This window comes from Atractosteus spatula, chromosome 23 (assembly GCF_055471065.1).
Source record: "Atractosteus spatula isolate fAtrSpa1 chromosome 23, fAtrSpa1.hap1, whole genome shotgun sequence".
NCBI lineage: Eukaryota > Metazoa > Chordata > Actinopteri > Semionotiformes > Lepisosteidae > Atractosteus > Atractosteus spatula.
In genome coordinates, this window is record NC_142728.1 from 518,468 (window position 1) to 531,017 (window position 12,550).

General features: G+C 42.8%; 1 protein-coding gene across 4 annotated transcripts in view; it reads left to right on the top strand.

Moving 5' to 3' along the window:
- nup214 (nucleoporin 214) overlaps positions 1 to 12,550 on the top strand; it is a 59,664-nt gene that overhangs the window by 38,176 nt on the left and 8,938 nt on the right. For all 4 annotated transcript variants that reach the window (XM_088940651.1, XM_088940652.1, XM_088940654.1 and 1 more), the window contains 4 exons: positions 1,274 to 1,426; positions 4,073 to 4,244; positions 6,005 to 6,138; positions 8,292 to 8,325. In XM_088940651.1, the coding sequence (XP_088796777.1) occupies positions 1,274 to 1,426; positions 4,073 to 4,244; positions 6,005 to 6,138; positions 8,292 to 8,325 (493 nt within the window). The remainder of the gene's footprint in view (positions 1 to 1,273; positions 1,427 to 4,072; positions 4,245 to 6,004; positions 6,139 to 8,291; positions 8,326 to 12,550) is intronic.

The following is a 12,550-nucleotide window of genomic DNA, read 5'->3' on the forward strand; positions in this document are numbered from 1 at the left end:
TAGACTGCTGGAACTACATTTCCCAGGAGCTCTGACACAGCTGAAACTCACTACAGGTGGGCCTTAGCCCTTGGGTAGATGAAAGGGAGGGGAATGCAGCGCAGCTGTGGCTGCTACATGTCACGAGAAGTTCTAAATTTGATTTCAGTGCAATCAAACTTTTGCAAAGAAACCCTTGCCATTACTATGTCTTTACCCCTGTGGCAACGATATTAATTAATTTTGTTCACTGGTTGTTAGTTTACTTGACATCTGAAGTTTTTTATCTGATGTCTCTTGTCCTCCAAGCACCAATGTGGATCTTCACTATCCTATTTTTATACCGGAGTCAGTAGTTAGGTTCGGTAATTCATGTTTGTCATCATATAAAAATGTAAGAAGTTTTGTTTTTTGTTTTCATCGAGTGCATCAATCTCATGTTAGCTTTTTTTACTGTAACTTTCTATTGCTTGTCCCCATGAGCTTTCTTTAACAAAAATCAATATGCTTTTCATAAAACACTGCAAGTGAAAAGAGTAGCTTCGTTCTGCTGACACTGCATGGTTGATACATGCAGCCAATAAGTAATTGCTTCCTGTGGGAAGCCACATTTATTCTGGAGAAAGCCAGAGCTTAATATCTCAACACTGCACTAAGGCAGTTATCGTGTGCTAATTACCATGACGAGGACATCTTCACAAAATCTGTCGGAGTGGCTTTCCATGGATACCTCCCAGGAGACCTAAGCTTTAGGTTTCTACACCAGGATAATCTTCCTCCTGAGCCTCTGAAACCATGACAAAGTGTTACTCCTGCCTTTATTTATTTTCCAAACTACAGCGCATATGTAAGATCATATATTCCACAGTTAGCTTCTGAACTGTTCACCACTTTCCATTGGTAAAGTGGGGCATGTAGTGTAAAGAACCCATGGACAAGTACATATCTCATAGCGTGTGAGCGTTACTCATCCGCACCATGCTGACAAAAATCCTGCAGTGCAGAAATGCTTTACTTCCTTGCACTAAATTCTAATTGAAGTGTTTAATTCTCATCTAAATCTTGAAAAGTTAACGCCTTATTACCGAGCTTTGAAAGAGTAATTCAATGAGTAAAACATTTTTACCTCAGTGTTTACGGTCTTGGTGTCTTTGCCTCTGAGAGTCTAGATTGAGGCAGGCAGTCCAGACACGCAGTGAGCAAGAAAGAAATGGACACCCTGAATGTGAAAGCATTCTCCTCTCGTATGTGGAGCACCGTGAAGCGCTCCGCCTGATGAGCTCGTCTTCCGCAGGAACCAGCAGCCTGTTCGGGAACAGCGGAGCCAAGACCTTTGGCTTTGGAAGCTCTTCATTCGGGGAGCAGAAGCCAAGTGGGACCTTCAGCACAGGAGGGGGGACTGTGGCGGCACAGGGTTTCGGCTCTTTCTCCACTCCGGCCAAAACAGGTATCCTGAGCGCCTCGGCAGACAACACCTGTGTTCAACTCGGTTCATACCCGCTCGGTGACCACTGTGCCGTGTTGAGCCCACACATCACGCCTAGTGGGAGTCTGGGACAAGATCCCCAGCCATGTTCTTGAAACCCACACCATGTTTTCTCTCAAGAACCAGCTGGATGTGGTCCTTCAGGCAGGGCCTGGGGCTCCTCAGCACGCAGAGGCTTGTGGGAGTGTGGACCCAGCTACTCAGCTGTATTGTTGGAGCAAGCACCCTAGTTTCTTTCAGGAAACTGCAAATGAGTTCCTTCGCTACTAGCTACCAATTGGGATTTTTTTTTTACTATTCTTATCGTGGGGAGGGGGGGGGAATCAAAAACCTATGAAAAACAAAATTGAAACACGTTTGCGTTAAAACTAACAATGACTGCGCTGATCTGAAGGGTGCCTGCTTGTGAAAAGAGATACTTTGTTTCTTTTGAAAAAAATAGGATCCCAAACACTCTCCAGGCAATCCTGCAACCATGCATGTCGTGCTGTGTTTTCATGACATTTGTTTCATTAAGGCTGAAAATGGACTCATTTCCATCACAGTCCATTCTTTTGTGAAAACAAATTGTGACATGTGACCAGTTCAATTAGCTATGCAGCCTTCTGTGACACAACAAATTGGATACCTGTTTGTTGATTGCACAGGCTCAGTGTAGGATTTTTGGGGGCGGGTTTCTCAAGCTGTGCAGTTGCAGGAGCACTTTTCTAAGGCTTGAGAGTAAGAGCAGCCATTGTCATGATGAATGAACAGCATGCGACACACCCATTATGAATCTGGTACGATCATAAAGGAAGCATACCCTGTTACCAAATATCTGCACATTTGTCTTGAGTGTTTATTTTTAGAGATGCTTTTGCCTTCCAGTAGCTGTTGAACACCGTTGCCAGATTCTCACACACAGCGTTTTGAAAATATCGGTGCAATTCAAGAAAGATTGGTTTTGTTTTGTTTTTTATAATATCCAAATGATCAGAGCTTTTTTTTTATTTTAATTTCTTAAAGATCATCTTAACTTTAGATGACATCTGTCTTAAGCATGCAGTGAACCCTGCAAAGCAATCTCTCGGATTGCTTTTCTTGTCAGTCAGCTGCATACCATTTCTGTGTCAGCTGAATTTGCAAAGCAGGGATAGTTATGACATTCCATTTCTTGACAGCCCCTCTTCAGCTGTTCTTGACTTCAGATGGCACATCCAAGGTTTTTTTTTCTAAATTTGGAGTCAGAAATTTGTTTTATGTCTTCCCCATTTGATCATGGATTGTTAATCAGCTAGACGTGCAACACCTACCCTACAGCAGGCAGGTTGAATGATGGCCTCCATAGACATTCCTCCACCTGTCTGAGCCATTTTTCATTTCCCATGATGCTCCTCTGTGCCTTACAGGTAAGCTTCCTGTGACGGGGGGAGCAGCACGTCTCTCCCTGACATCACTGCAAGCTCCCTGGTGCATACTAGGCCTCAGGTCTCTGAGCAGCCGCTGACATTGCCTAGCTGACTCAAGCCCCATGGTGTCAGCCTGTTGAGCTCCAGCTTGGGATCTCAGGGTCATTGTAGACTATTATGTTTGTTAGAAAGAATCAGCATTGATGAGTGCATTTTTTTTCAGAAATATTGCTCTCGAGTTACAGACGGTTTTACTGACAAATACTACTTATTTGTTAACCCTACATGCAGATCATGCTGGAACATTTCCACTGTGAAATGTCTGCTGCACAACCTGTACTTATTCCTACGGTCATCACATCACATCAGTCGCTACTGTGATTAGTGAGCAGGAAGGGCTGCTTCACATCTGGTGACACCAGGGGTTTTGGACAACATGGTGAATGTCCAGCACTTTCACAAAGTTCACGATTTTGTGCTTAATTCAGAATTTGTACAATTTTGCGATACTGTCAGTTCATTTATTTTGCTACCAAGATTTCATAACCAGTCTGAGAAATTGGGACTGCAGTCCCCCTGTAGTTCCCTCTGTCCTGCACATTCAGTATATACTTTTGTATTTGCTAAGTGTTAGATCACGGGAAATGGTAACTGGCCTACGAAATGACTTGTCTGATTTACCTTTTTAAAAACCCCTTTCATTTCTGTATACTTCATTAAGCCACAGTGGGCTCCTTCTTTTAACAGCTTCTACTGCTCAAATGGATTCCTTCGTTCAAGCCCCTTTAGACAGTGACCCTGTGAAAATGGACAGGAAGCACAGCTGCTGCATCTTTAATAAGAGTAGCTTGCAACTCAATCACATTACCTCTTTAATTATTCAGACAGGTACGGTGGACCACACTGAAATTTCAAACTGTGCCACTTGTCTGAATGTCCCTCCCTATCTGAGACTAGATCCAGCCCCTTAGCAGAAGACACATCGGAGTGCATTATTTTAAAGTATCACATGTCATAAGTCTTAAGCACTGTGCAAAGCTGGTAACTTAGCTGCTTCTCCTACTTCTGTGGTTTTTCAGACACACTGCCTGATGATCTGATGTCCAGTCCAGTTCTGTCACAGAGCAGCTCCTAGAGCATGTTTATTTGAGTTCTGTATTTCCCCCATGCAGTTGACAGTGTGTGATCTCTCTCCGCGTTTTGCTTCTGTTTTGCTCAGGTGGGTTTGGGGGCGCTCCAGTGTTCGGCAGCCCTCCCTCCTTTGGGGGGTCCCCAGCTTTCGGAGGGGCGCCAGCATTCGGCTCCGCCCCAGCTTTCAGCAGCCCCCTGGGCTCCACTGGAGGCAAAGTTTTCGGGGAGGGGACGGCAGCAGCCAGCGTCGGAGGATTTGGGTAAGAGGTCTGCTCGGCGTTTGCTGGGGCCTCACAGGGCACAACCAGCTCCTCCCACAGAAGAAGCGTCTCGGAGGAAAATCTCTCATTAAAGACTTCATACACCGTAATGGCAGCATGTAGAGGAGTAGACTGCTTTCCAAAGTGTTTCTTAATTTTAGTAATACCTGTATGGATTCCAGAGCTTGTGCTTGTGATTGCTGTACATTGAACACACCCCAGTCTGAGGAGAGGAACCTCTATCCCAGACACCTTGTTTAACTGCTGGTGGAGATAAACGGATAAACTATAACATCCATTTTGGGCTGAATTGTGGTGAAGAAGGAGTGAACTATGAGTTTGAACAGGCTCTGGGATCCTTGATTATTGTCACCTGTATACTGTGCTTGGGGGGTTGATGAGGGAAAATGCTCAGCAGCTGTGTGAACTGAAAAGCAGCCTGGCTTGTTTCTTGATTATCAGGGTTTTAGTGTTTAGAAATCGGGAGCAGAATCCTCATTTATGGCTATGTTTAAAAAATAAACACAGAAGAGCCTATAGATGTCACTTTATTTTAAAGTAAGATAAATTAAACTGAGAAGGTTTCTGATTTAGGGAAGGGCAGTCACCCTCTGAAAACAGAAGCTGATTTGCTTCTGAAATGATGAACGCCCTCCTCTCTTCCCTTGAGGAGGTTTCACCTCCGCTGTACGCAAATGAACTCGTTGCTCTGCGGTATCTGAAATCTGTTTTCCAAAACGAATTACAATTGTCGTGGAAAAAACTTGATTTTGTTTGTTCACCCTGTGCTCTGGGGAGGTCCACCGCTGCATGTCTAGGAATGTTAAAATCGCTGTCCAACTGGAAGCAGTGAATTATACTGCAGATGGTTTGACGTAACTCGCATTACCCTTCTTCTGGTGGTGGGCTGATACAGAGGATTAGTGATACCGACTGGATTACCTCCAGGGTACCTTGCTGGAAGGGAAGAAAAGCCCTTGACCTTTCTGTGTTGTTTTTTTTAGTCGGTATCTTTGGATTGGTTGTTGTTGTTGAGGCATGTACTAGTCATCGTTTCTTCCTGTCCACACATCCTGCATTATTCTGCAGGATGGAATTTACCTCCCTCTGAAGAGAGATATTGCCAAAGCTGTCTTTTTTTGTAATCTTTGTGGCGAAAGAGCAGTGGCTACTTTTAGGAATCTGTTGTCTTTCTGGAAGATCTAGATCATTACAAAGTGCATAGTGATCCATCACATTCCAGACAATCCATACAGGCATTCCTTGAAAATTAATCTTGTCCTGGATGACCTCTAGTAACAAGCAGAGCAGCTGCCAAAATTGCCTCTCCGGGTTGAGGGCAGAGGTCTCTTGTATTTCTAGCTCTCTCATCATCTGAGATTAAACGCTTGACTAAGACCAGGCTTCTGAGAGAGCTTCACTGCAGTTAGATGTGCTTTCCTGGAGACTGAGCCGTTCAGATGGTCCCCGTTTCTTTTTCTCACTCAGCGGTTAATCCCCGCACGTCTTTCGGCACAGTGCTCCCCCGTTTCTGGACACGGGTTAGTCCTCTCATTAGAAGGATCAGTAAGCGAGCACAAACATGTAGGCTGTCTGCAGGAGCCTAGGGGATGGATCTCAGTCTGGAAAAAGGAATAATCAGAAGTACAGCGAAGTATCGCTCGATCCTTAGAGAAGAATACATACAGTTTCTCATATTCCTTTGACTTCTCGTTGCCCTTTTGATTTTCTTCTTTGTCGTTTCTCACTCTCCCTCATAGCTTCGCTTCAGCTCCCAGTGCTCCGAGCTTCAGCAGTCTGGCTGGTCAGCCGTCCTTTGGCTCCCTGTCTCAGCAGGGCTCCGGGTTCGGGGCCCAGAGCTCCGGCTTCTCTGGGTTCGGATCCTCAGGAGGAGGTGAGTCACTCTCACACGGGTTATGCCTAGTGGGGATACACAGTGACGCACCGTTTTTCCTTTTTTTCTATAGGACAAATGAAACAGCCCACTCACGTTTTCCCCTCGACAGTTTCCCTCATTTTGTGCCAGCAGTGCTACAGATGCATTGTCCACAGGGTTCCATTCCTTTTTCGTTTTCAGTGTTTTAGGTTCAGAAGGCTACAAGCACACACCTGCCGGGCCCACACCCAGCCAAGCTCAACACTTTATGTTCCTTCTGCAGTTATAGTTAGTTCATGGCCAATGAATTGTGTTTTATCGTTTTTCCAAATTTTTTTTTTCTTTGTGCTTATCTAAGCAGCAACAGTAGTGCTTCACACCCAATAAATTAAATTTTAAAAATAAAAAGAGCCATGTGCTTTGCCGAGTGCCAGTGTTCCAATACCAGATTTTAATGAGCCTCTGTTGCCAAACGCAAGGTGATTGCTTGGGCACTGTTTCTGGTCTCTTCACCCTGCGGCTCCAGCGTTACGGGCCTGTTTGATATGGTGAATCCTGTACCAGTAGTATAACACCCTCCAGATTTGGAACTGCTAGTCATTAATGAGCATATCTTACAGCTGTCTCCCACATAGCTGTCCAGGGAGGGTGTGGGCCGTAGTTTCACGCTCCTTGACCCTGCACAGGCTTAGCAGGGAGCTCGCGCGTGTTGGAGAAGACCTGGTTCTTCCACACAAGATCACAGCAAGCTGATGATAACTTAGCCGCCTAGATCCCATTAGCCCTGGGACGCTCATCTGCTTGCTCTCCTCCTTTCTGGAATCCCAAATACAGCCCTGCCCCTCCAATGACTGGACGGCAGAACCTCCCAGAGTTCAGCAAAGCAGATTTACTTGACATTATTGCAGCCACTCGGGAAGACCTTCAAGATGATGATAATCCCATGTCCTGCCCTGTGCACTATATTCTGTTGAAGGTCTTTTTTTAAAGCACGGCACGAAAAGATATGTAGCACCCCGCACAGATGAGCAAGTCTTAAACAAGACTGCCCGTCTTCGACGAGGAAAGAGTTTGATTCTTCTGGGAAACACTTTCCAGCCTCGTTCTGCTAAGACCATTAGGAGCCGAGTTAGTGTAAGACTACCCTAGAGCAAAATGTCAGCTGACTTTGTTCTGTGGTAAAAGACCACAGGTATAATTGTTACCACTGGGAATGTGGTATCCCACTAGCTCTCCCCCTATTAATCCAGTTGCTGCTGGGCCTGCTCGAGAATACTAATCTGAAAACATGAGAGAGTTTCTGCTACGTAAACATTTAAGAGCTCAATTTAGCTGAGAGATAAAAGGCAGTTGGAATATTAGAAATCTTCATTTCACAACTGTGGAGAAAAGAGAACAATCTTATGGGTTCTTTTGTTCGTAGAGTACCATTTAAAAAAATGCATAATAATATTAAACGTCCTTTAGAATTTTGTAAACCATTTGATCAGTCCGTTTCTGTTTGATGACATGTATGAAATTAGATTAGGTTGAGGTTGAGCAGGCTTTTCTTCTATGACTGTCTGAATTTTCTTTCATGTGTATTTGACAGAGATGTGTGAAACTTTACTAGGATATTGGCATTCTGTGGTCCAATTCCAGTTGGTGAGAAAGGGTGAAGCAGTGATTGAGTGACTTAACAAGTATGATTAAATCGCAAGAGTGTAGCCTGAGCACCATGGCCTAGATGTCACTGCTTGGAGGCTGGGTCATGTCTCCACTGGGACCAGGATTCCCTGAATGGCAGAGTGACAGGGCTGGGGTATCCATCACAATCTCACCAGTGCAGAAAAGGGAGGCGCCGCCGAGATGTAAGGAACTAATTGGCGATTCCAAATGAGCTGGGTATAAAATGAGAAATGCAAAATAATAGAAAAGGCTGGACTGGCAGGTGCTATGAAGAAACAGATTAACTGGGATCCATTCAAGGAGCAGAGTGTTCACATGATCAGGTTTTCTGGTGCTCTAAGTCCGAATTCTCCACAGTGAACTATATCTGAATAATCACATTCAGCAGCTCTTGTTCATTTTCCTCACCTCACTGGCAGGCAGAAATGATTGTAATGTGTTCACATCTTACAGCATCAGGGTTGAGGATGTGCTATCAACAATTTTCTCTTTGGATTTTGTAGCTTTCACTGGCAGCGGGTTTGGATCCACCAATCAGTAAGTATTGATTTACTGAAAATGCGGCTCCCCCTCCCCCAACCTCATTATCTAACCTAAGTGTACACATAGACATGCATCAGTGGTGTATTGAATTTACAGTGTAAACAGAAGCAAGCTGGTTAATTGCACTGTGTGGGCTGATTTATCGAGGACCCGGTTCTTATCCATCACTTTATCTAACCAGCTGCTATCTGCTTTTAGGCCATGCTGACATTCTGTTGCACAGTTTCCTCTGGTCCATAAACTTACTGTCCGTGCTGTCGATTTCCCTGCTCTCAGCCTTCGGTATCCCTGCAAAGCACCTGTCTTCCACACCTTTGACTGCTTTTCCTGGTTTCCGGGGCGTATTACGGTGCTTCCTTCCCTGGGATTAGCCTGAGGGGCTTTCGTCTTTGATCAGCCGGATCCCCCTTATTTTAAGGCTAAAGATCAAGTGTCAAAAAATATTCACATCTGCATTGTGAAACAGTGTCGTGTTCTAGTTTGACAGCTTTGCAAATCAGACTTATTCTAAGAACAGGGCTGTAACTGCAAAATGAAAAATATTGATTTCAAGAAACGCCCGCCTACAGGCAGAAGGTACTGTGGCTTGCCAGCGGGACGTCGGCTGCTGGATTTCGAGTGGTTCAGAAAGGGTTATTGTGTATGTAAACTGTCTGGATCACCAAAACAGATTATTCAAATATTGCAAGGTTCTTTCTTACGTCTGTACACAAGAGTGAACTGTTAGCTTTAGGCAGACAAAAATAAGTGTATGTAAAATGGACTGAGATTGTCAGAGGAGTTGTTGCAGAAAAAGCGTTATAGCTTCATGTGACTCCTACAAATATACGAACAGTAGAAAAAAATGTACTTTTTCATGCCCTATCCACAATAACAAATATCTGAGCCTTAAAATTAAACCACAAGACAAAGAAAAATGCTACTGAATTTTTCCAAAGCACCTCAACATTTCGGTGTAATGGTGTTTGAAGTTATTTACTCAGCAGTCTCGGGTTGCTTGCATTGTTTTATAGTATACTGTATAGTTTTGATAATCAGCATTCTTGTATTTCTAATATTATTCACTTAGTGTCTCGTAAAACCTTTTGAGCATTCTTGCTTTGATCTAGCCCAGTGCCTAGATGAAGACAATTTGTTCAGGATTTCTCTTTGAAATTACTCCAAAACTGAAAAAGATAAAATAGCGTTTGTCCTTCATCTGTGTTAATGTAGTTAATATGCATAGAAAGACCCTCCTTCTGAGGTGAGGGTTAATGCATAAATTTAGTATTCTAAGTGGGTGTCTCATTGGTGAGGTCATTCAGACAAGGACTTTTTGCCTTCAGTTCGTGCTTGAGAAAATTATATGTTGAGGTGTTTAGAATGAGCTTAATTTGCACAGCTGTAAAATATGGAAATGTTTCGTAATGCAGATTATTTTAGTGTATTGAATGATGTAAATACTAGGAACCAGTGTGTAAATAACTATGATTATTTTTCTCAGGGAAATTGTTCCCTTGAGTTAGCAGTGGAAGCTAATTTTCATCATCTGTGGTCCAGAGGGTGGCCCTCAAAAAGAGATTTTTAATTGGCCATTGATACATTGCTGAAAGAATCAGGCCGAACAGTACTTTACAGTGATAGTCTGTGACAGGCTATAGGTCTCTTCCCGAATGTTAGAAGTGACACTCTTCTCGGATGGAGACGTTTGAAAGCACAAATAAGTGTCACTGATGTGTATGAAGACTGTTTTGAAAGAACAGCGTAGGAGAAAAATAAATCACAACTCACGAAAGGGCTCATGTACCTGTCCTTGCTTACAGAAGGCTTTATATCTGACCAACTTTCTCACCCTTCATGAGACCTCTGCGTCTAGAGCGTCTGTCAGTTACTCTTCCACAAGCAGCAGCAGCACGAGTTCCTCCACATCAGTAGACTCTTTGTTCAGCCCTTGTTTTTTTTGGTTGGTTTCTGTTTTTCCAGATCTTCTTCTCAAACATTCGGCAGTTGGAGAAGCTAGTTTTTTAGGAAGCTGCTGTGATCCCAAGCGTGCACGTCTGCCCCACTTCTGCAATCAAGCTTTTTTAAAAGTTTGCTCGTGGCACCTAGTCAACTCATAACTCTCTCTCGGTCTGCAAGCCGCCAGTTGGTGTGATCCTGCAGGAGTGCTCTGTGCACCACAAAACAAATGTAAAAAAGTGTATTTGAGTGCAAGGTTGTCCGTGTTTATGTTTGTGTGGGTTCAGCCATTTTTTCTTTCTTTGCTTCATCTACAAGGAGATCAGTCCAAAGAAGACTATTAGAATTTGTTCATCTTGGGTCACTGAGCTTCGCGCGATTGTTTAGCTGTCATGGCTGATGCTCTTCGATGTCGGTGGGTCATGAATTCTGGCCTGTGGGTTTAGGATGGTTAAAAAAAAAAGAAAGCACAGCAAGTTTCCAGCTCTAATGTTACTGTCCTCCTGTCACAAGATCAGGGTTTGATCTTTCACTGTGCCCACATGGGAGCGCAGGCAGATTACAGCTGGAAGCAGTTCCTCTAAAGCAAGGAGAGAAAAACCATAAGTAGATTAATTAATTGTAATAGCATCACACATTCCAATGTACACATTTCCCACCCTTGGGTTCCCCAGAACATGGCTATCACCTCTATGACCTGACCCTCAATGACACCTACACTACTCCCGTATTTACTCCAGAGTGTCCCTTCAGAAGAGTAATCTTGGAGAGGTTGGAATGCTCTCCTTCAACCTTTCGTTTGTAATGCATACTTGACAGTTTGGTTTGTGTGCTTTTTAGTGTGTGGTTGTTTCTGTTTAGAATATCATATATGCACACACTGTTTCCAAAATCCCTCCTGAAGGTAGGATTCTTCACAGTGACAGGAAATGATACCAGAAAGTAGATTAGAGTTTCCACATCATAGTTTAAAAATGGCCAGGAGGCCTAGGGTACAGCTCCATTACTCCTGTTTGAATTTTATATTTTCAGTCAAGCATGACCTGTTTCAGTGCTTAAAGAGCAAGTACAAGCATTATAGCAAGTAATTTGTCCCCATGTATTGTCGAGTTCATACATTTGCTTTTTAACATACAGGGATTCTCATTCTTTGCCGCGGTTGTTGCTTTGCTAATTTTGCATGTAGGTTGTCTTCTAACAAGACAATAAATATATGAACAGTTAAAAATATGAGAGAATGAGCAGTAGAGCATTGTGGTTTTACAATACAATTTATATTTACATCTGAAACAGTGTTTTTTAATGGTGTTATTTTAGTTATATTAAACAGTTAACATTGAACCACAAGATCAATTTGTGTGTTTAATATTGCCTTCCAATTTATTGCTGTTTTGGCAGTACATTGGGGGATGGGGGGACACTGATTGGACTGAGGTTGTAATCTGCAGAATTCCAGCAGGAGAAGCTAATTTAATAAATTGTTCATTTCCTGATAGTAAATGGAGAAATGTTCTGTTTGAAGCTTATGGGATATTTCAGTCTAAACAGAAAGAGTCAGTCACACAGGTCATACATAAATATGACATGGGAAGGGAGTGACAAAATGAAAATTTTATAAGAGTCCTTAAAATATTATTAAGCTTAAAACAAAACTTGAGTTCAGTAGCTGTTAGGTATAGTCATGTGACTGTCACGTTTTTGCATGTTCTTCTGTGATGACAGTACAGAGATGCTAAAAGCATTTTTGGTTTTAAATTCTTATTTAATTTCCCCTTGAGGAAGAAAGCTCTGAACCAATTCTGATCCTGCTCAGAATGGGATCAAGACTTAGGAGCAGCATGGCAAGGTTATGCTGTGTGAATCCAGGTGTTAAAAGCAGTATTTCATGAATCTAAAGAAAGGGTGTGTTCAGTGACTGCTGCTTACTGCCCTCTTGGTAGTTCAGAATAAAATTGAACTGTGAGAAATTTAAAATACGAGTTATTTATTTTGTTTTAAATTGAGAACTGGTTAAAACATAAAAGTGCATCAGAAATGGACAGCTATGTTTACTTAACTTTTTTTGTTTCGTTGTAAAATATAGCCCAAGCACAGGGAGTGAATGTATGTCCAGACTACCCAGTTGAGAGGGGCGGGGAATATACAGTATGAACAGACTTCAAAAGCTCCTTTTCGTTGCTTTTTCTGAATAACTTCATGATCATAATTAAAGCACAATATTAAGGTCAATTGTACTTTTCTAATGATTTCTAATTTTGGGATAAAACCTTTTAATTTTTAA